Below are 21,269 nucleotides of genomic sequence, written 5' to 3'. Positions count from 1 at the left end.
GAAAACATCATCTCCAAACTCAATGTACTGCAGAAGAGTGTGCTGCATGGCACAGCAGAAAGGAGGGATATGGTACTCAGCTGGTACTTAGAATTAGTTATGTGCCGGATCTTTAAAAATGTATATCCGCAGATACAGATATGGATCATTAGTGTCTAGATCCGCAGATACGTATATGAATCTCAACTTTCGTACTCAGTCGGCGCCGGTGTGTGTGACCTTGGACCAATAGTTAACGCTTTGCGTTTTGACTTGCACTGCACGTGTTTTTGTTTATAGTGTGAAAGTGTGCGGAATTAGAATTCACCACAATGACAGACAGGATAAAGTAACAAAAATTTTCCAATTAAACTATTTCACGTCTTTATACAGATTCTATTTTGGGGATTCCAACTTTATGGTACAAACAGTAGTATGCGAAATTACAGCGATAATAATAGATTGCTGGATCCAAAGCACGTGTACAATACAGATCCTGATCGCGACAATATATATTATCCGAAACCTTAAAACTAACCTTAAACACTAACTTTTAACACTAATAACAGAAAAAGGGATAGAATTATTAATTAATTAATCAATTTAAGAAGACAGAATAAATGGTATATAAGATAGAAATAGGGATATCCAGGGTTTTGCCCCTTTTTTTGGCTTGTTTCTTTATGCGTACTGTCGGATGGGATAACACACATCCTTTTCTTATAACTGGCCAGTTCTCTTCTTCAATAATTAGGATTTTTCCTTCCACTGCCGTCAGTACGACCTTAAAACAGGATCTTTTTTTCTCAACTTATTTCTGAACTTTCTGGTTGTTGCTAATACGACTCCCAGTATTCTCACCTCGTCCATACACTCTGCCGTCTGGCCTACGAATGACCTGCTATGCCACTTCTCTTTTTTCTCCAGGTCCTGTTTACATCTTTACTCCTCAAATTTCTAGGAACTGCTCATCCCACCCAAGGAACAGGGAATAGATAAGAAAGTTCTAGAAGAAAATAGAACAAAGGGTAGAAAGAAGAAACTAAACTAAAATTAATATTTACAAAAATATAGCGTACTGCCACAATAGTTTAGTGTGACACGGGATAGCATAGATTATGTTTGTGTTTTTGGAGAGTGTTGAGTTAAATTAAAATAAAAACAATGTCAACAAAAAAGTTTAGTACAGTAGTGTAATACGGAAATATTTTACGATAGTAAATGGCGAATGTGCTAAATGCAAAATTTGTGAAGGAAAGTATTCCCGTAAGGGTAAAGGTACATCGTTAAAAAATCACCTCCAGAGGAAACACCCACAAGAATATGCTTTATTCTTAAAAGAAGACTCCACTAAGAAGAGTGCCGACGAAAACATTTAACAGGGAACATCTTTACAAACGGTAAAAAGAGAATTTAGACAAACATTTTTTAACGAATACATAGAAAAAGTCAAAATGTGGGATAATACAAACCCCAAATCAGTAAAAATTGACTATTTAATTGCAGAAATGATAGCTTTATCTGATTTACCTTTTCAACACATAGAAGGATTGGGGTTCCGATGATTGTTGAATCATGTTGTTCCAAATTATGTTCTAAAAGGCAGGAAATATTTTACAGAACTTGTTTGCAGCGAACTTTACAATAAAGTGTCATCGAAAATAAAGAACATGTTGAAGGATTTTGAGAAAGTTTCCTTTACATTAGATATCTGGTCAGATTCTTTGTCAGGAGTTTCATTATTATCCTTAACATGTCATGGCATTTTATAAGAAAAAATATTGTTTTGAAAGCGGAGATTCTTGACGAATGCCACACGGGAGATTACATTTCAGCAATATTTCAACATATGTTTGAAGAGTGGAGAATCCTGAAACAGAATGTGCACTGCATGGTAAAAGATGGGGGATCCAACATGAAGCGTGCCTGCACTTTATCTGACATAAATAATATTGACTGTACAGCACATCAGCTGCATCTGGTGGTCAAAGAAGCTATTAAAAATGTTGATGCAATATCCATGTTACTTACAAAATGCAGAAAAATTGCAGGACATTTCAACCATTCTACAATGGCAAAACAAGAATTGGAAAAAATACAAGTTCGACTCAATCAAAGAGTTTTAAAAGTTTTGCAAGACTCGCCAACACACTGGATTTCCAGCTATTATATGTTGGAAAGACTTGATTGCATTAAGGATTCGTTGTCACTTTATTCTACTAATAATAAAATAGAACAGTTTATAACTAAATAATTATTCGACGCACACCGGAACAATACAAACAATCTTTCTAAAAACCTATAACCGGCGTGAAATATGTTCAATTGCTTATGCTAGCATTTTCGGATCCCACTGGGTCCTTCATCAGGCTATGTTCTATTTGCAACGATTTGTTAGAATGTCAGCTGTCTTTGGAATAAAAATTTGAATAGAAAACGAATAGAACAGTTTGAGCCGAAGAGTGGATTTTAATTCAAGAATTAGTGAGAGTACTGAAGCCTCTGGAGGATACCACAAAAAAATTGAGTGCACAAAACATATGCATATCTGACGTTATTCCTCTAGTACGAACATTAAATAAATTGTATGACGAGATTCAGATTTCTACTAATAGTGGGGAAACTCTCAACATCAGCACACCTGCCGTTCTTGATTTTTTGTCTTCTTTGAAGAATGAATTAGATTATCGTTTTTCTGAAATTGACAAAAATATATTGTTCCAAATAGCAACATTATTAGACCCACGTTACAAAGGTAAATTATTCAGTGACTTTCTTATCCAAGATATAAAACAGAAATTACTTACAGCTTTAGAAACAGAAGTAAATATCACAACAACTACAATTAGCACAGAAAAACCAAATGCTGTAAGAAAAAAACATTGCAACAATTTAGAAGACTCTATGGCCAATATACAGTATTAGATAGTGACGATGAAGATGAGGAATCTGAAAACCGAATATCATACACTAATGCTAATTTGCTCACAGAATATGCCAAAGAAAAAAGATTATCAAGAGACCAAGATCCATTAATGTATTGGCAGATTAATAGTAAAAAATTTGAAGGTCTTAGTCACACGGCTCACACATATTTATCGTCACCTGCAACAAGCGTTCCAAGTGAGCAGTTTTTTAGTGCAGCAGGAATTATTTATGATCCTCATCGTAATAGACTTTTGGGGATAAAGCTGCCAAGTTACTCTTTTTGAAGTACAATTTACCATTAATTAATTTTGATTATGACATTTAATTTTTTGAAGTTTCTAAAAATGTGATTATTTTATCTGATAATTTGACAATTATTATAATATAACCGTGATGATTATTNATAGAAGAAAACCTTTCAAACAGCCTTAGTCCGTAAAGTTCACACCTATCGGGCTGCGATTGGCTCATGTATTTAATCATTCCTACAACGTAAATTTCGATTAACGTGGAACGTATCTAAGCGTTATAGGGGGATCTACTGTAATTATTTAGTATTAATAATTCCATATAAACAAAACTGGCAATACTGATTTAATCACAATTGCTTAAGTGCCAACAGTAACACTTTTAATTAAGCAAAATATTTTAAAGTATAGCAATAATTTTATGAATGTTAAATCATTTAATATTTAACAACATTACCGTCTTCTTGTTATCTCAGTTCAAGTTAATCTGTTACAGTTTTTTTTAATTGAATGTGATACAGCTGTATCGCCTTGCCAACGGGCTGGCCATGTGGACTTTTTCGGGTTTTCTTTACGTTTATAATACCTAAATAGGGAACAGTTTCCTATAGAAAGTCCTCCCGGGAGGCATCCCCTTGGCAAATGGCGCTGCCGTATACAAATAAACAATCCATATGTGATATTAATTTTTATCGTTTATCCCTAATAATTTATCCTGTCATAACAATTAAAGTGAACACTAAGAATTTCTTTACATTCACTTCCATGCTTCTTAAATTTAATTACCAAAACAAACTAAAAGTATGAAATTAATAATTTAGTTTTTAGTTTATATTCATTTACAGAGCTTTAATTTTCTGTATTAAATAATTAACATTTAAAGCATTAGTAAAATAGTAAATATAAAATGTCTGCGTATTATTATACTCGTACATTACATTCATAACAAGAAATGCAAGAAATACAAAATATTCTCTTGGATGACATTTTTGTTTGCAGCCATTTATCTTACGTCACTAAATATTAATAAGAAATACAATGAAAATTAAGTGAAAAGAACATACCGTGCTCAAAGAATGTACAGACAACTCCTTCTGGTAGATACTATGTAAACATAAATATCTGTGTTCGTGTGTTTGTTTTACCACGCGCAGAGATTTTGTGTTTGAACATTTTTTTATAAAATCATGCTATGCTACCGAAAAATTAATACAGTATATATGTGTATATTTATATCTACGTCAAAGCTAACATAATACGACAGCAGAAAATCTAAAATTACTGAAGCACATCAAGTAACTTTGCTAAATTTGATTGTGACTTGCAGGTTACCTCTTTCTGCTCGTTACTAATCTTAGGGGAATTATAAATAACGAGTCAATTAACTTTCATAAGTAGATTATACAACACAAATATAGTGTTTAACTTTAGACTCGATATAGCGCAACTTTCAACCCGATAAAACAAATTCGAACTTTGCATCAGGAAGCGGGTCAGTTCTGTCGAAGCGATGGACATGTTATTACGTCTTTGCTCTCTGCTGGTGTTTGTCTATCTTACAGGTGCCAATTATCAACCAAATTGGGAGTCGTTAGACAGTAGACCCCTTCCCGAATGGTTCGACAAGAGCAAAATCGGTATATTCCTCCACTGGGGGTTGTATTCTGTACCTAGTTTCGGATCAGCATCGTTTTGGATGTTCTGGCAAAAAAAAGAACCTCAGTATATGAAGTTCATGAGACAAAACTACAGACCTAACTTCACTTATCAAGATTTTGGCCCTATGTTTACAGCCGAATTTTATGATCCGGATCATTGGGCCGAGATATTTAATGCATCGGGAGCCAGGTGAGGTTTTTCTTCCTAATTTTTGAACTTGAAATGTCTAAAGTGCCATAACAATGCGATTTTACAGCCCAAAACGATTCAGCCTCACAAAGGGGGCCGCATCTCTTATGTACTTAAACTTAATTAATTTGTTTTTATTAATATAATTAAATTAGCATCCTTATAAAAGGTAGCCAATAATACATAATAAACCGATGGTAGTTTCGTCATAGATACATAGCGATTTAAATCTCGAATGTTGTCAGGAAGTTTTACTAAATGCTAAAGTCCACATTAATCAAGTTTTAACTGGGTTATTTGTAAATATTATTTCTATAACTAGATTAAACAGTTTTTTTTGGCATAAATATTAATTCTATTATTCATTACTTTGGATCATTTCTATTACATCAATAGAGAAATTATGGTATCTGTGCCATGAAAGCGTACCAGAAAACTAATGTAAAAATTATCCTTCCGAATTTTTTCCTTCATAAATTATCAAGAAATGAAAGTAATGAGATGTTGAGAGATGACGACAGCAAAGCATGCCACTCCATTCTCTTCTCATGATATTTTGGAACGTTAAGATCTCGCGTAATGCGAATATCAACGTGAATACTTTATCACATGGAAGAATATCATTCACTAAAACCATGCTAAATAAATTTCTATAACTTATGTTCTCAGCAGAGCCGTAATATTTGTAGCTATGGAGCAAGTACTTGTAGATTGTTACTGATTATAAATAACTTCGTGCAACCAAATTTGCTTACGGCAAGTAATTTTAACGAGCTTCATGCAACATGATCAAGACCAAATGTAGTGCCTAAAAGAAGCGGAATACCGCTGACAATCATATCTTGTTATATAATACTTTATCTTTCAGATATGTGGTCCTTACAAGTAAACATCACGAAGGATTCACAATGTGGCCTTCCAAATTCTCCTGGAACTGGAATGCCATGGATTTAGGTCCGAAAAGAGATCTCTTAGGTTTGTAATTTTATATTTTTTTTAACTTGAAATACCATTTTTTTAAAATTCCCTTACTTCTCGTGTTTTAGGTGATTTGGCTAAAGCCGTTCGTAAATACAAACATATGCATTTTGGAGTCTACCATTCGTTGATGGATTGGTTTCATCCACTTTATCTAACGGACAAAAGTAACAAATGGACTACTAGATATTTTGTTGACGTAAGTAGGTTCTCATTATTTATATATACGAGGGTCGATTGATAAACAGGTCTCTGTTTATTTAAAATTATTTATTTTAATTGTACATATTCACTTTTTAACATACTGTCCATTAAGGTGTACAGTTCAAGAGCAGACTGCCAAGTTTGTGTACAATTTTTGAGCCACTTATGATCCCCCTTTCTTCCCATCGTGTATAAAGATGTATACACACTTAGATGATGCCTCCATCCCTTCACTTTCTGTTGTGTACAATGTTGTATTTTTCACAGTCCTCTTCTCATTTAAACTGTATGCATAATTAATTTAATGGACCATCCTGTTTTTTTTATTATTTTTTTATATACTGCAACGGCACAAGAACTATAACATCTTTACAAAGTTAACCTTACGACATAGCCTTTAACAGCACTTTTTGAGAAGGAAAAATCTGGTGCCAGATCTGGGTTTTAAGTGAGATGCAGAATCATTTGTGATTTTGAGGTCTTAAGCATCTATACAATGATAATGCAGTATGNAATAAGGAAATAAAACAGCTAAAACGTGTATTCAAAACAAATACTTGAAAATCAAATCCTGAACTTCAACATGCTTTACAAGTTATGTCTAAACATCAATTGTAAAGTGTATTGAAGTTTCGGATTTGATTTTCAAGTATTTGTTTTGAATATAACACATTTTAAGTTGTTATAAGTTCACATTCTTCACTGAATTGTGACTATTTTATTAACATAGTAACAATAATAAAATAAGGCGATATAAAACTAAAAACAAAAATAAACCTAAAAGATTATATGCACAAAAATGATTAAATACATAAAAATATATATCAAAAAACATCACATTATAAAGGCAGATATGAACTAAGACTTTTTGTGTTTTAACTTTTCTTTTACAAGGAATTTCCATGCCGATGGTAAACCATCAGCATCCATTGCATTGATACACCCGTCTTTTAATTTACTCTTGTAAATTTCAATTTTTTCATGTTGTAAAGCCAACAAAATGTTGGCTTTACAACATTTTCATGTTGGCTTTACAACATTTACACGTTTTCATGTTGTAAAGCCAACGAAATGTTGGCTTTACAACATGAAAACGTTGAAATCAAGGAAATTCTACAAAAAGGTCCTAACTTTGTTCCGGAAGACGAAAACTTATGGCAAACTTCAATAGCGGAAATGGAGAGAGGATTGTTAGAATTTAACGAGTTAGAAAGAGATTTTTTCCGATGGAAGACGGTTCTTAGGGATCGCACCNCAGACAGTTTGGTGTCTCCCTGATGTCCGCGGTGGGTGTCTGCCAGCTGTGTCTGTGCTGCTGTCTGACTGGCTGTGTCCGCTTCAGCTGTCTGCCTCGAGGTGCAAGTGCGACCCCTTCTTATACACGTCCCGGAGGGACAATCATTGGGGGAAAATCTGATGCCATTGCCTTTGCGGCTAGACTTGTTTACGATATTGTGACACTTTCCCATCATAAATTTGACAACAGCTGTCAACTTCCTAAATTAATTACCACAGGTGGCTAAGATCAGAACATCCGTGCACCAACGGGGTGATGATTGTGTTGACGTTTTTGTTACTCTCTACGTTGTGACAGGTGGAGATTCTTGCTAATTGGCTACTGATTTGTTCATTATAGTGAAGGTGGAATTGGGTAATCCCCTGTTGCGAGGGGAGAACTTTCAAAGACGTTTAGGATGACTGAGGAAGTCTAGAAGATCACCTTTCGAAGTGATGCAGTACTCTGAGGAGGCAAAAGGTCTAGCTTCAACAAAACTGGAGGAAGAAGGAAAATAATGATGAAAAGAATTTTATAACGTTTTAAGCCTTTAAAACTCCCAAAAGAGTCTGAATCCTCACATTATGACATATCCTTTAACAGTACTTTTTGAGAAGGAAAAATCTGGTGCCAGATCTGGGTTTTAAGTGAGATGCAGAATCATTTGTGATTTTGGGGTCTTAAGCATCTATACAATGATAATGCAGTATGATCTTGCATTATCACAGTGCAAGGAAAAGATGGTTCTTTCTGGCCTTAATCTTTGAATGTGTCTCTTGAAAATCTGTTAGGTTGTACAATATTTCATCAATGTGAAAATTTCAATAGGCACGAAACATTTCAAGACTAAAATTTCAATCGCCAAACACTACTACTTTCTATTGAATTAAAACTCACTGCAATCCATTGATTGATTCAATATAACAATGTGACTTCACAAATGTAGGCTACAGACTTGTAACTAATAAATTCCGATGGTGACATTTTTCTATCCCTACACTTTAAAAGATTAGTAGACCTTATCTATAAATTAACCTTTCTACTATTTTTAAGTGGCAGATAACCAAAATTTTTCAATATAGGTAAAAACAATGCCCGAACTTTATGAACTTGTAATCAATTACGAGCCAGAATTGATATGGTCTGATGGCGACTGGGAAGCACCCGACACTTACTGGAATAGCACAGGATTTTTGGCATGGTTATACAACAAAAGGTAGCGTGGTATTTTAAACTTTATAATTCCTCTAATACAATAAAAACTTAAAATATTTATGTTTAGTCCTGTTAAGGATGTCATCGTGGTCAATGATCGCTGGGGCAAAGGTATTCCGTGCCATCATGGTGGATATTACACGTGCAAAGACAGATATAACCCAGGTAAAGCCAAGTTTAATACTTTTGCTTTTAAGTTTGGTAATTTTAAACATTTCTATCAAAATTAGGAAAGTTACAAAAGAGAAAATGGGAAAATGCCATGACTTTAGACTATTCTTCGTGGGGATTCAGAAGAAATATAAAAATAGCTGATATCATGCCCATTGAGAAACTGATTGCAACCTTGGCACAAACCATAAGGTGACAATAAGCTTAGTTTATACGCCTTTTTTATGTCATATGCATAAATTATTACTTCTATAGTTGTGGCGGAAACATTCTCATCAACATCGGTCCGACCCATGACGGAAGAATCATTCCAGTCTTTGAAGAGCGACTTCGTCAACTGGGATTGTGGTTAAGTGTGAATGGAGAAGCCATTTACGAATCCAAACCTTGGACGTATCAGAATGACACCATCACACAGAATATCTGGTAAGAATTTAACAGTATTTACTCAACTGTTATGAAAGTATTCTCATTATCAATACTTTATCAGGTACACTTCAAAAGGGGAAAGTGTTTACACCATTGTTTTAAATTGGCCAAAAGGTAATATATTGACATTGGGAGCATTGAAACTGGAAGGTGCAGCATCTGTTCGACTGCTCGGATGGAAATATGAACTTCAGTGGAAGTCGTTGGGTGGTAAAGGAACTCAAATTACTTTCCCTTCTCTAACACCAAATTTACTTCCATCACAATGGGCTTGGGTTTTAAAAATAGAACAAATATAGACAATAATTATACATTCAATTATTAATTTTATGTATTTTTTCTTTGTAATAGCTAACAATAATGCACCTTTGTAATAGCTAACAATAATAACCTTTAATTCTGTAATTAATATTTAATTTTTTATGTTTTAATTCATTGAGTATGAGTTGCTGGCAACTGTTAGCATCTTTAATGTATTTCGTAGTGAAAAATGAAATTGTCTGTCGTGTGGAATGTTTTGTAGAGATGTAACAATCTCCGTCTGTGTTCAAATTACTGATATGTCTGTTGATATGTTGAAGGTATTCATATAGCTTTTTCACTGATTAGAAAAAATTATCTAGAGTTTTTTTTCAGTAAAAGTGAATGTTAACAATATGTGTTTATGGCAAAACAGCAGAAATAAAGAAATCATTTACTCAATGTTCATAAGTAATTATTTAATCTTTATAAATAACAGTTTGAGCTTACTTTTCACTTTGACTATACAAAAATTACTTCTTAAGTATACAAAAATATCTTAATTCTTCATTTAAATATGAATTATTTTATATGCAAGAACTTCCTGTAAAAGAAAATTTTAAATATTTTAGTATTTTGCAGCTGTAAAACATTCTATTATTCCTTACAAATTATAATACTCACAGGAAAACTATAAACAAATAATAAAACGAGTAGGATGCTGAACAAAATAATCAATGAAGTAATTATGAATAATCTGTATTTCTTCCAGATGATATGTTTGAATGATTTCCAGGGAGACGTGAACCATAAAAATGAGGTAGCTGGCCGACTGTGGTAAAGAAAGACTAATTAATCATTATAATTATTCTAGACATATTATTTCTTGGCAGCCAAAGCCAAATTTGGTAACAAAAGAAAGTTTTAAGAGCTGATTAAATTGGTTTTATTTAATCTTTCTCGGTGGTCACAAGGTGTTGAGAAAGAGCCCATGGAAGAAAAACCCTCTCAACACCTTTGGGCATCGAGAGGCCCTTTCTTCCAAGCATATGCGGGTTCGTCCAGGTGGCAAGGGATGGATCACCGGATCATCATCAATTTCTATCATTGGGATATGTATTTATAAATTATCCTGAAAAGTCATTACAATACAGGAGTAACCTACAAGCCATGCAACCCACACTCCAAACATATGTAAGAACATGGCACAGGTATAAAAATGCACAATGAGATTTACCATGTGTGTACAGAGTTTTTATCCTAAAATGTAAGTTGCATTCATGAATTATTCTGTACTAAGACACAAAATCATAGAAAAATGCTTGTGTTACATTGCTTAATGTTCATTTAAAACTCAAAACTGAATTACTTTGGTGGGTCTAATACTGGATTCATGTTAGGCTCATCTCTTCCATGTCCAGCTGGTTTATTTTCGACTTCTTCCTCAGATATAATTTCCATTTCCATTTCTATTTTTCCCTATAATTTAAAATTAAAATCAAAATTCATTAGTAATTTGAGGTCAGTTATCGGCTGTAAATAAATTGCAGTTTTTTTTATCAGTTGCCCGTAGACATTATCACTTCAGACATTAGACATTATCATTACATATTATAAAAGTATACTGACTCCTAGTATCATTCCCTCTTCCGGATCTTCTGCAATGAAAGGCCAAAAGCCGTAAATTCTTCTTTTCTCAAAAATGTTTATATATTCTACTTTAGTTTTATGAGACTTCAATATCAGTTTGTCTAGTGCAGTCTGTTTCCGCTCATAACCCAGCTGCTCTAGAGAGCACTTTTCTGAAGTTTTTGCTGGTTGGGGCATGCAAGTCAAGTCCATTTCGAGTGAACCTAAAATTTACTTATCATTTATTTGCAACTGAAAAATTACCCGTTTAGTATTAAGTTTCGGAAGCATAAATACCTATGAAATCATCCGAGGAAAATGTGTCGTTGTCCCAGATTTGCAAAATTAATTTAGGAGGGAGATGATGTTCCGTAACATCCAGAGACCAGAAGTGTTCTTTCTTTTTTACTACTATGTTGTTTTCTGCCATCAAATATTCAAATGGAAACACAAATCGCCAATTAAAATTACCTTCGCCATCCATTGATCTGTATGTACATGATTTTACATTATATTTTACATATCATCAAAGGTACCTGTTGAAAATATGATCTGGAATTACATTACCTATAGTGAACGTCTGTTTTCTGTATGTTGTCTATGCCACTGATCCAACCTTTAACGTATATATCACTCATTTGTTCTCCCATGATATTAGTTTCGGTAAGGAGGACATCACTGGTGTTCCACACTACAATTCTCAACTCAAATCTGCCAATAAAAATTAATTTTTAATTTCCACTCTAAACTTTAATTGATAAAGAAACTAATTTTATAAAAATTACTTTGAGGTGCTTCTCGGAGTGATATCAATCGTAGGACCGGGTTTGCCCAATGAATTTGGAAATATGTCAATCCACATCTCTAATTTCCCCTGTAATGAAAGTTTAAAGTGTTTAATGTGAGGTAACTCAGTTAATATAATACAGTCTTAACTGTGCTGATGTTATTTATTTTGCAAAAGTTAGCATTATCTGTGTCAAAATACAATAATTTCCTAAAATTAGTGATGCAATATTGTCTTATTAAAGAAATATAAAATCGAAATTCTGTAAAAGTATTGGACATATTCTTTATGAATCTTTATTTAGCAGTTATTTTCATTATACCCTTCAGCATTGTAATATTCCCAGTTAATTCCAAGATTATACAGAATCACCAAGTGCCATCGTCTAACTCTCTGCTATGGCCCGGTAGCTCTGCTGACCCAAAATGTAACATAAAAGAGTTGTTATCTGACCATAAAACTGCCAAATCGGGAAAAGTGGAGCTAACAATGCTGCAGAAGGAAGAGGAGAAAACAGACAGGACTAAATATACCAAAACACAAAATACTACAGATTGATCTAAAAGTTTGCACCCATAGTTATTTTCAAAAATTATAACCATGCATTTGAGTAATAAATTATACCATACTCTTCATGTTTATCTAAACTATCATTAATCATGAAAGAAAAAAGTATCTACCAGATAAGACAACAGACCACCAGAAATGATAGCCACTTGTCCTGTACTCTCTGTTATAATCAATTGTTTTCTGCCATCCACATCCAAAACACTGTCTTGAAACTGTGCCTAAAGATGTTCTATAAGATTCAAGTCAGGTGAATTACCTAGTCAATCTTTCCAGAATCTCGTGCAGAGATTCTCAAATTGTACAACAGTTTCAATAGCAGTGTGATATTTTGTACGGCCTTGCATGAGCACTGTACATGATGTTTTGGAAACTGGTGCAATTTTTCTGATACAAAAGGGCATTTTTCCATTGATTTTGCATCCATTTTCTGATACAAAAGGGATGCAAAATTCCCACAGGACGAGTAATGGAAACAATGTTTTCTGCAGATGCAGTGCAAATGATCACATTTTAATTGTTAGGTTTTGGATGAAATACTATCAGACTTTCATTGGTAAAGGATGTGGCCTGAAAGAACTTTCCTTGCAAAGTATCTCGGCATACCTCTCCCTTTTTAATCTCATGCAAAATGTTAGTGTGTTTGCAAAGGTTCAACTGTAAATTGGCGGCAATTTCTAAGTTTGCATGCAGTTCAAATTACAGGGATGTCAAATGAAACTTTAAGATCACCCTTTAAAATTGTATGCTTCACTAGATTTTACTTTGTGAATTTTCAAAGATACTACAGCATTACACTTAAGCTTACTGCTATAGCATCTTAGAAACAGTCTTTAAATTTCTTTAACAAGACAATTTAGTATTTGAGCAGCATCCTAATTAAAAAAAACACTAACTTGACTTCAATTATTCTAAAATGTTTTCTGATGATTATATAAACGCATATAAATGGACACATATCAAAGACTATTTATAAACTAAAAGAAAACCCGATTGCAAATTACAAGCAGAAATGATAAATTGTAACTCTGTTAAGTATGAGTCTGAGTTTAATCTTCAGAGAAATCTCTTATTTATTAAAACATTTTGACAATAATAAATACCTGTTCCAGCTCGGGTGTGGCCGGATTATATAATGATCGAGTTTCTACGTGTTCGGGCACTAAATTGAATTGGTTCAATATGTAGAGAGCCAGTCTCTGATCCATCGAACCTAAATGCGAATTTTTAGGTGGAGTTTTTTCTGTGAAAAAAACAATGAAACTTGTAACAGTCAAAATTTAATAGATTACATACTTAAATAGTATAATTTTTTTTTATTTGACTGATTTAATATAAGCAATTTTCATTTTAAATTATCACACATAGACATCTTGCGATTATGGATTGTCTTCAATCCAAAAGATTAATACAGTAGAACCCTGATTTTATCTAAAGAGAAGCTGTAAACAAATATGCTACTTTCTCTTAAACTCTGTTTAGATAGTAACTTGTGTAACAACAGAAACAAATCATTTTGTCATAATTGATAAAACGCAAACTAGTAACTTTAACACGAGGCAAACAATACAAATTTTTATTCTTAAATCTACTGTACGTATTAGCTGTATACTACATAAATTAAATAAAAATGATATTCTTAATGTCTGTTTATACCTTAGTGCAGCAGTTTCTCAATTGAAATAAACCTCACACATTGTCTGTGCCACCAAATGACTTGATTTACTTAATGAAATTTGGCATATTCTGTCTTAAAAACTCCCTTTTGTGTTTGCATACCAATATGAACTGGACTTTTTGGCTTATGCTTATACCGAAAACAAATTTATGAGTAGGTTGGATGCCAGCCTAGATTTACCTAATCACTTGTTGGATATAAAATAGATTTGCAATTGGCCTTTAAGTACAAAAGTAGATAAAAGCCCAGTATTTTGTTTTTGTACAAAAATAAAAGTTTGCAGTTATGTATAAAAATGTTTTCTCTTTCCTTCCAAATCTATGTTATGCAAACAACTCAAATATTAGGAGTATGTAAAAGAAAGAAGAATGCTGTGAGTTTACAATGCTTGGTAAAAATCATGAATAGAATTAGGGTTCTGCAAAAAAATATGGCCAACGAAAATTTTCATGATTGAAAAAGTTCGAAAACCACTGCCTTAGTGAATTTACAAATATAAATCACTTTAAATTTTAATCTGAAATGGTCAAGAAAGTCCGTTTCATTCAAGTTTTTGGTAACCTGAGGTAGCATCAGTACCCATTACCTTGGATAATCGGGGTTCTACTGTATATAACCCAGTTGTTAACCAAAATCTAATTGCAGTTTGAATGAAAGCTTTCAGTTTCTTGAAGTAAATACTTCTTAGAACACTGTAATGCTTTTGGTTATACACAACAACAGGAATCTATGTTGGTGTATATTTTTTAAAAAGTTTCCATTCTAAGACAGCAGTTTCAATTAAATCAGTACATCATTTGTAACTCTTACACATTTTATATCATCTGCAATAAAGCTAAAATTTATACTTACCAAAATCGCTTATAGTATATACTTTATTATCCAAATAAACCTTTTCATCATTAAATACAGGAGGAGGAAGATTATGTAAATGACAAACCTCTGTCAGTATCTCTTTAGGAGTTTTAGAATCTCTCCATTTGTTTGGACCCGATCTATGTAAGTAATGAAATATTACTCATTTAAAACTACTTTTGTTTGATTCAAAAATAAAATATGATAAATGGTTTTCAAACTGAAGCTTCAAATTCCTCACTAAAGTCCTAAATATGAAATTAATTACTCTGAAAATATTAACTTTTAATTCAATAAGTCTATACATTTTTATTGAAATTCATTCTTCATAACTAAATTGATGTTAAGGTTGGTATAATCTGAACATTATACTAATAAATCTGTGTTACATTTCCAATTTACAGGGTAAGTGAGGAAAATATCTTGAAGAACAATAGTATAGGGCATTGTAAGCAAAAATCTCAGTAGTTTTAAAGAAATGGCTGTATGAAAGTTCCTCACATACAACAATAATAATAAATGACACTTGTTACTAAATTAAATATCAAACTCAGCTTCTTTTAAACAGTAAAATATTCAACACCTTAACGCTGAGAAATATTTATTAACTCACAAACGTTTTCAGCCTAATGAGATAGGCCATCATCAGGTGATATCGAACAACTTTGAAAATTGCGTTAAAACGGAATTTTCGAACATTACAAATTTTGAAATTAAAACGTAAAATAAATTAACCAATCACTATACAAAATAACTGTAATAAATAGATTGAAGCCATATTAATATAAATAATAAATAATAAAACAATAATAAAATAAGGCGATATAAAACTAAAAACAAAAATAAACCTAAAAGATTATATGCACAAAAATGATTAAATACATAAAAATATATATCAAAAAACATCACATTATAAAGGCAGATATGAACTAAGACTTTTTGTGTTTTAACTTTTCTTTTACAAAGAACTTCCATGCCGAAGCTAAACCATCAGCATCCCTTGCATTGATACACCCGTCTTTTAATTTACTCTTGTAAATTTCAATTTTTTCATGTTGTAAAGCCAACGAAATGTTGGCTTTACAACATGAAAACGTTGAAATCAAGGAAATTCTACAAAAAGGTCCTAACTTTGTTCCGGAAGACGAAAACTTATGGCAAACTTCAATAGCGGAAATGGAGAGAGGATTGTTAGAATTTAACGAGTTAGAAAGAGATTTTTTCCGATGGAAGACGGTTCTTAGGGATCGCACCTGCAGAACGAAGAATAAGGAAATAAAACAGCTAAAACGTGTATTCAAAACAAATACTTGAAAATCAAATCCTGAACTTCAACATGCTTTACAAGTTATGTCTAAACATCAATTGTAAAGTGTATTGAAGTTTCGGATTTGATTTTCAAGTATTTGTTTTGAATATAACACATGATGTCATTCATGATTACTATTGCATGCGAGCAATTTTCGTACAGATATATCTCTGAAACTACGGAGAATAATACCCACATTCATATAAAGATTTTTGCTTACAATAACCTATACTATCATTTCTTTCTTTTCCTGACTCACCCAATATAATCTGCTAAGTCTGTACATTCTCAATGAACAAAGCTGCATGTTCCATACCTAAAAACATAATTATCTTATGCATAAAATTCATAGTTGTGTGTACTGTTCCTTATAAGTTCTTATCACTTGAATAAGATTCGACATGGCAAACTTACATTTGGTAGGTTTTAGGTAATCCGCACGTGGCACGGTGTTTGGTGACATAGCGATTCTCTAAGTCGATAACTGTGGTTCCTATGAGATCATCTCCACTCGCCAGATCATAATCCCAAACTGAAATGGTTAGATCTTTATCTATAGGGAGTTTTCCCGACAACTCAAACATTCTGAAATAAAAGCAAAATTATAATTTTTCATTAAAATACTTAAAAAGTTTCTTAATATTAACACTACAATCTTACTCTCCAAATATTGGGTTAATGGTATTCGGTTTATAACGACTCTTGTTGTCCCGTTTCTTCTTACCCAGTTTAATACATATGTAAGGATCTGCCTGTAAATATTAATATCATTATGCTTAAATGGAATAAATATTCAAAATACAAGCCATACAACAACAGTGCATGTCAGTAAATGAAATTTTCAAATTTAAACTTGAACCTAGTGATCCATTTGACTATTCAAATGATTTGAGAGACAAAATTCAACCCGAGAGAATTTATGTCATGGGGATTTCCAAGCTCTAAGTATAAAGTTTAACAAGAAATAGGGAACATAAAACAATCGTTTTTGTCTACAAGTGTATGTTCACAGACGTCACTCTTTGGTAATAGAAAACACTGTTTTGTGGTCCCAAAATTTCCTAGAGAGGCAAAGTGGGAACATAGAACAAACATCTAAGTCACCAGCATTTGTAAATTTGATACATCATGTGTGCATATGAGACTCCCATTGACTCCAAGGAAGACAATGTTGCAAGAATCTCGAATGCTGCTGTAATTATTTCAATGCTTTGCAACTCAACTCTTTGACAATGTCACTTATATAATGTTACCAATCAAAATTGCAGCTAGCAACTTCTTTCCTAAAGGAGGATGCACACATGTGGCGTGGCAAGGAAAAACGGCAGATGACGTCACTTTTTCTCGTCACAGAAGTTGATTTTGTGCCACTTTTCCACTTTTCTCATGCTGCAAAAGTTTGTTAAATTCTATCTTTTGTCTGGTAGTCACATGAGAAAATACATCATGTGGCGTTTTAATGGCGAAAAGTTTGATGTGGATAACTAACATCAGAATAAAGAGAAAAGGATAATAAATTTAACACAAATTCTACACAAATAATCATATATAATTTAATTCAAAGAACAAAACAACCGAATCTTACTCAAAATAGTATTCTTTATCGAGAGGTCTTAATCGAGGAATAAGCTTATTTTGTTCACCAGTTCTTTATCGATCCAAGAAAATATCTCTAATCCAATATCTTCGTTCGAATCTTTGACAAAATATTCTAGCTAAATAAATCAAGCTGAACAAAACAAAATTTGTAAACACATGGATAGTGACAGTGTCAGTATCGTTTGCAATCTTGAATACTGAACGCATGCGCTGAAATGTAAGCGAATTGACGCTTGTGTGGTTGTGCTGCCACATGGCAAAGATGCGTTTGCGATACCGCTTTTCCTTGCCATGCTGCACACATGCAGCACAGCAAGGAAAAGCGGTATCACAAACACGTGTTCACATTTGTTCCCATTTTGTTTATGTATCAGATTAGCCAATATCATTCATAGCCCCTCTAGTACCAGAGAGTGACATCTATGGACATGCATACATTCATAGACAAAAAAATGTTTATACAGATTTTAATAGTAAATAAGGAACATCAAGACAGAGTTTGGAAACAAACATTCAAGTATATAGAATACGGTAAGTCAATATCTCATCTTACCAGACCGTTTGGATCCATTGGAGCAAGATCAAATGCTTTTATAATGTACACTCGTACTGTAATCTCTTCCACGGTTGCCTGTGTCAAACCCTGAAAGATTTTCATAGGTTGGGGAGCGTTGGGATCAGATGGGAGTGGATAAACTCTCAACGTTCCCTGAAAATGATTTAAAATTCAATAAATTCTTATTTATGTTTATTTTAAGAGGCATTTTAAACACTATTCTTACTTTAAATTCTCCAACGATATCGGATTCCTCCATGTCTTTACTTTTCCCACGTTTTAGAGGAAAAGTATTGAGGAAATCAGTGAAACTATGAAATTTATCGACTTTCTCAAGCTCGGTTCTGTAGACCTTTTACAAAAGAAATTAAATTAATGATTGATTTAGTTTGATTATAGGAAATTAACATATACCAAGCAACAAACTTGCACAAAAATAAAGAAATAAAATTAATAACATCGAAAATGTGTTCTGTAGGAATGGTATTTGAGAGCTTATGTGGGGCACGAGGGTAGACTGACCCTTTATGCCTCTTAGCAGACTCCTTTGGCCTTTTATTTTCTGAACAAATAAAATATATAGAATGTTTCTTTATAAATAAAAAGCAGTCTTAAAGATTTTGTTTTTATTTAGTTAAAAATATGTTAATTTTATAGAGGTAGGAATCACTACAGGTAAGGAGAAAAATTTCCAGCTCCCCTTGTCTGTCAACACACGAAAAGAACAAATTGGGTTGTATTCCAAATCATCCCAAAATATAAATAAATTATTAAAAACTTTAACTGATTATTATTGTGCAATGTTGTTACTAGCATTTTATTATTTGGCCCAAAGATGGGAAATCTGTGGCCTTTGGGCTACATGCAATGTTTTGTTGCTTCTAGTAAGTCTACTCAAATATAAGATAATAATAAGTTTATTTTTTAACCTGCAACACAGTATGCAACCATATGATTCCTTTGAAATTTATTGTCTCATTTGATTTGATTAAAAAAAGGTCTCTGATTTAGCCCAAATTCAATTGATATTGACATCCCTGTGATGGGATACTGCTCAATATGGTTCCTAATCTGAACATATAAAATAAAGGCAAGGAACTGTTAATTGATCCTCTTTGATGCTTCTCTCATGCAGTGTGAAATGCAATGTCTTTAGAGGATGCCAAATTTACAATATGCCCTTGAAAAATCACACTGTTTTAGGTATTCTCACAAATAAAAATGCAAATTAAGATCCAAAGAATGACAGAGCTAGGCAGTAAGAAACACATGACAAATCACTGCATGAAATGTCACAGAAAATGCCATATACAGTGCCTCATATATAAATTCTCTTTATCTCACACAAAAATGGTTGATGAGATGTTGTTGCCATTCAGTCGAGGTATGACAAAAAGTGTTGAGCATCTCTCAGTATCTCCAGGCTATCATGGGGCATGTCTTGAGTCCATTGGGACTAGCTTGTTCAAAGAAGAACGGCTCGAGGATGAATATGACTATGAATCCACCCTGGACTAACTATAAGCACATTCAGTGTAATCTAGTAGAAAATATAAGGGTTTTTCATAGAATGTTATGTGTTCCACAAAGGTTAAAATGTGCCTTGTCCCTCTATGTATGTTCCATGATCACGATGTATCCATTTCCATTTTGGCAAGGAATATCAACAAAAAGGTTGGTCAGGTTTCCACATTAGCAAAAGTAACTGACGGCTGTGGCTATCTTATACAGATAATGATGCTCCAACTCTCTCAGTACCTTCCACACTGAACCTCAAATACAATTATATTAAATGTAAAAGAGGTTTTGAAATTTGAAAAATATAATATGCACAAATCTCAATTTAATGTTACTGAAATTTACTTTTAAAAATATATAAAGTTTGATTCATTTAATAATCACTCACCTCAATTGTATCATACTCTTTTTCTAAATATTTTCCAGACTTTTGGATTTCTCCTATTGATGCGTAATATTTTGCCCACCAGTCGATACCCTCTGTTTCTTCCTTTAAGATAAACATTTTTGTAAACTACTTAGTTAATGCAACTTAGATTTTGTGTCCAATTTCTACTTACCTCGGTTTTATCTGTCACATCTTCGAGATAATCGGGCATATCAATGGCAGTTTCTTCCACTAAAGCTAAAATTGAAAATGAACCAATTTAAATCTAAATATATAAAATTACTTGTCCTGACTGACTGAATGACTGACTGACTGGGTGATTCATCATCGCCCAGAGCAAACAGCTAAACCTAAAGGTGAAATTTGGTATACAGTTTGGGTACATCATGAAAATGCACACTAAGAAGGGATTTTTCGAAATTCCCCCATGAAGGAAAGAGAGAGGATTAAGGCTTAACCGGAAGAATAGCTTCTACTGTACTATTTTAAATGAGATTTTTTGTTTTATCTGCATTTTAGAAGGGTATGCCATGGGAATTCACATCAAGAAGGGATTTTTCTGAATTTCCTGTGAGGGGAGAGGAGAGGCTTAAGGCTTAACTGGAAGAACAGCTTCTACTGTACTATTTTAGATGTGATTTTTTGTTTTATCTGCATTTTAGTAAGGTACGCCATGAGAGTGGACACTAAGAAGGAATTTTTCTAAATTTCCCCGTTGGGGAGAGGGGGGATTAAGGCTTAACCGGAAGAATGGCTTTTACTGTACTATTTTAGATGCAATTTTTTGTACTACATTTAGTCTTCATTGAGTACTTAGGTGTATTAAATTGATAACATTTCAGACATTGTTATAAATATTTTTATCTA

The 21,269-nt window shown here is 33.0% G+C and overlaps 2 protein-coding genes across 4 annotated transcripts in view; one reads left to right on the top strand and one right to left on the bottom strand.

The window, feature by feature from the left end:
• Nucleotides 1-4,665: 4,665 nt before the first annotated feature.
• Nucleotides 4,666-9,982, top strand: LOC111640775 (alpha-L-fucosidase-like). Its single transcript, XM_023386834.1, has 8 exons — nt 4,666-5,003; nt 5,872-5,978; nt 6,050-6,180; nt 8,544-8,677; nt 8,744-8,841; nt 8,907-9,039; nt 9,103-9,273; nt 9,338-9,982. Exons 1-8 carry the CDS (start codon nt 4,666-4,668, stop codon nt 9,573-9,575), a joined length of 1,350 nt encoding a protein of 449 aa, XP_023242602.1. The 3' UTR covers nt 9,576-9,982.
• Nucleotides 9,974-21,269, bottom strand: part of LOC111640774 (myoferlin-like) — a 32,128-nt gene continuing 20,832 nt past the window's right edge. For 2 of the 3 annotated variants that reach the window (XM_023386831.1, XM_023386833.1), the window contains 15 exons: nt 20,575-20,639; nt 20,403-20,504; nt 18,723-18,848; nt 18,494-18,649; nt 17,002-17,093; nt 16,756-16,926; nt 15,030-15,172; nt 13,603-13,742; nt 11,931-12,019; nt 11,713-11,856; nt 11,443-11,633; nt 11,146-11,369; nt 10,886-10,995; nt 10,201-10,348; nt 9,975-10,120 (listed from right to left, as the gene is read on the bottom strand). In XM_023386831.1, the coding sequence (XP_023242599.1) occupies nt 10,088-10,120; nt 10,201-10,348; nt 10,886-10,995; nt 11,146-11,369; nt 11,443-11,633; nt 11,713-11,856; nt 11,931-12,019; nt 13,603-13,742; nt 15,030-15,172; nt 16,756-16,926; nt 17,002-17,093; nt 18,494-18,649; nt 18,723-18,848; nt 20,403-20,504; nt 20,575-20,639 (1,934 nt within the window). In that variant the 3' untranslated portion in view covers nt 9,975-10,087. Of the gene's footprint in view, nt 10,121-10,200; nt 10,349-10,885; nt 10,996-11,145; nt 11,370-11,442; nt 11,634-11,712; nt 11,857-11,930; nt 12,020-13,602; nt 13,743-15,029; nt 15,173-16,755; nt 16,927-17,001; nt 17,094-18,493; nt 18,650-18,722; nt 18,849-20,402; nt 20,505-20,574; nt 20,640-21,269 lie in introns of all 3 variants that reach the window. The other variant, XM_023386832.1, reaches the window with a different exon arrangement.

Source organism: Centruroides sculpturatus, unplaced genomic scaffold, assembly GCF_000671375.1.
Source record: "Centruroides sculpturatus isolate CEXI.00-Female unplaced genomic scaffold, Cexi_2.0 scaffold1469, whole genome shotgun sequence".
NCBI lineage: Eukaryota > Metazoa > Arthropoda > Arachnida > Scorpiones > Buthidae > Centruroides > Centruroides sculpturatus.
The sequence above is the reverse complement of the archived record's forward strand: the minus strand, read 5'-3'. Positions and strand labels throughout refer to the sequence as shown.

What these genes read in the sequence shown, in the direction of transcription:
- LOC111640775 (XM_023386834.1), top strand. Translation starts at nt 4,666, where the DNA reads ATGGACATGTTATTACGTCTTTGCTCTCTGCTGGTGTTTGTCTATCTT. An exon ending in GCATGGTTATACAACAAAAG is followed by an intron (nt 8,678 to 8,743) that starts GTAGCGTGGTAT and finishes ATTTATGTTTAG; the next exon opens with TCCTGTTAAGGATGTCATCG. An exon ending in ACCATCACACAGAATATCTG is followed by an intron (nt 9,274 to 9,337) that starts GTAAGAATTTAA and finishes ATACTTTATCAG; the next exon opens with GTACACTTCAAAAGGGGAAA.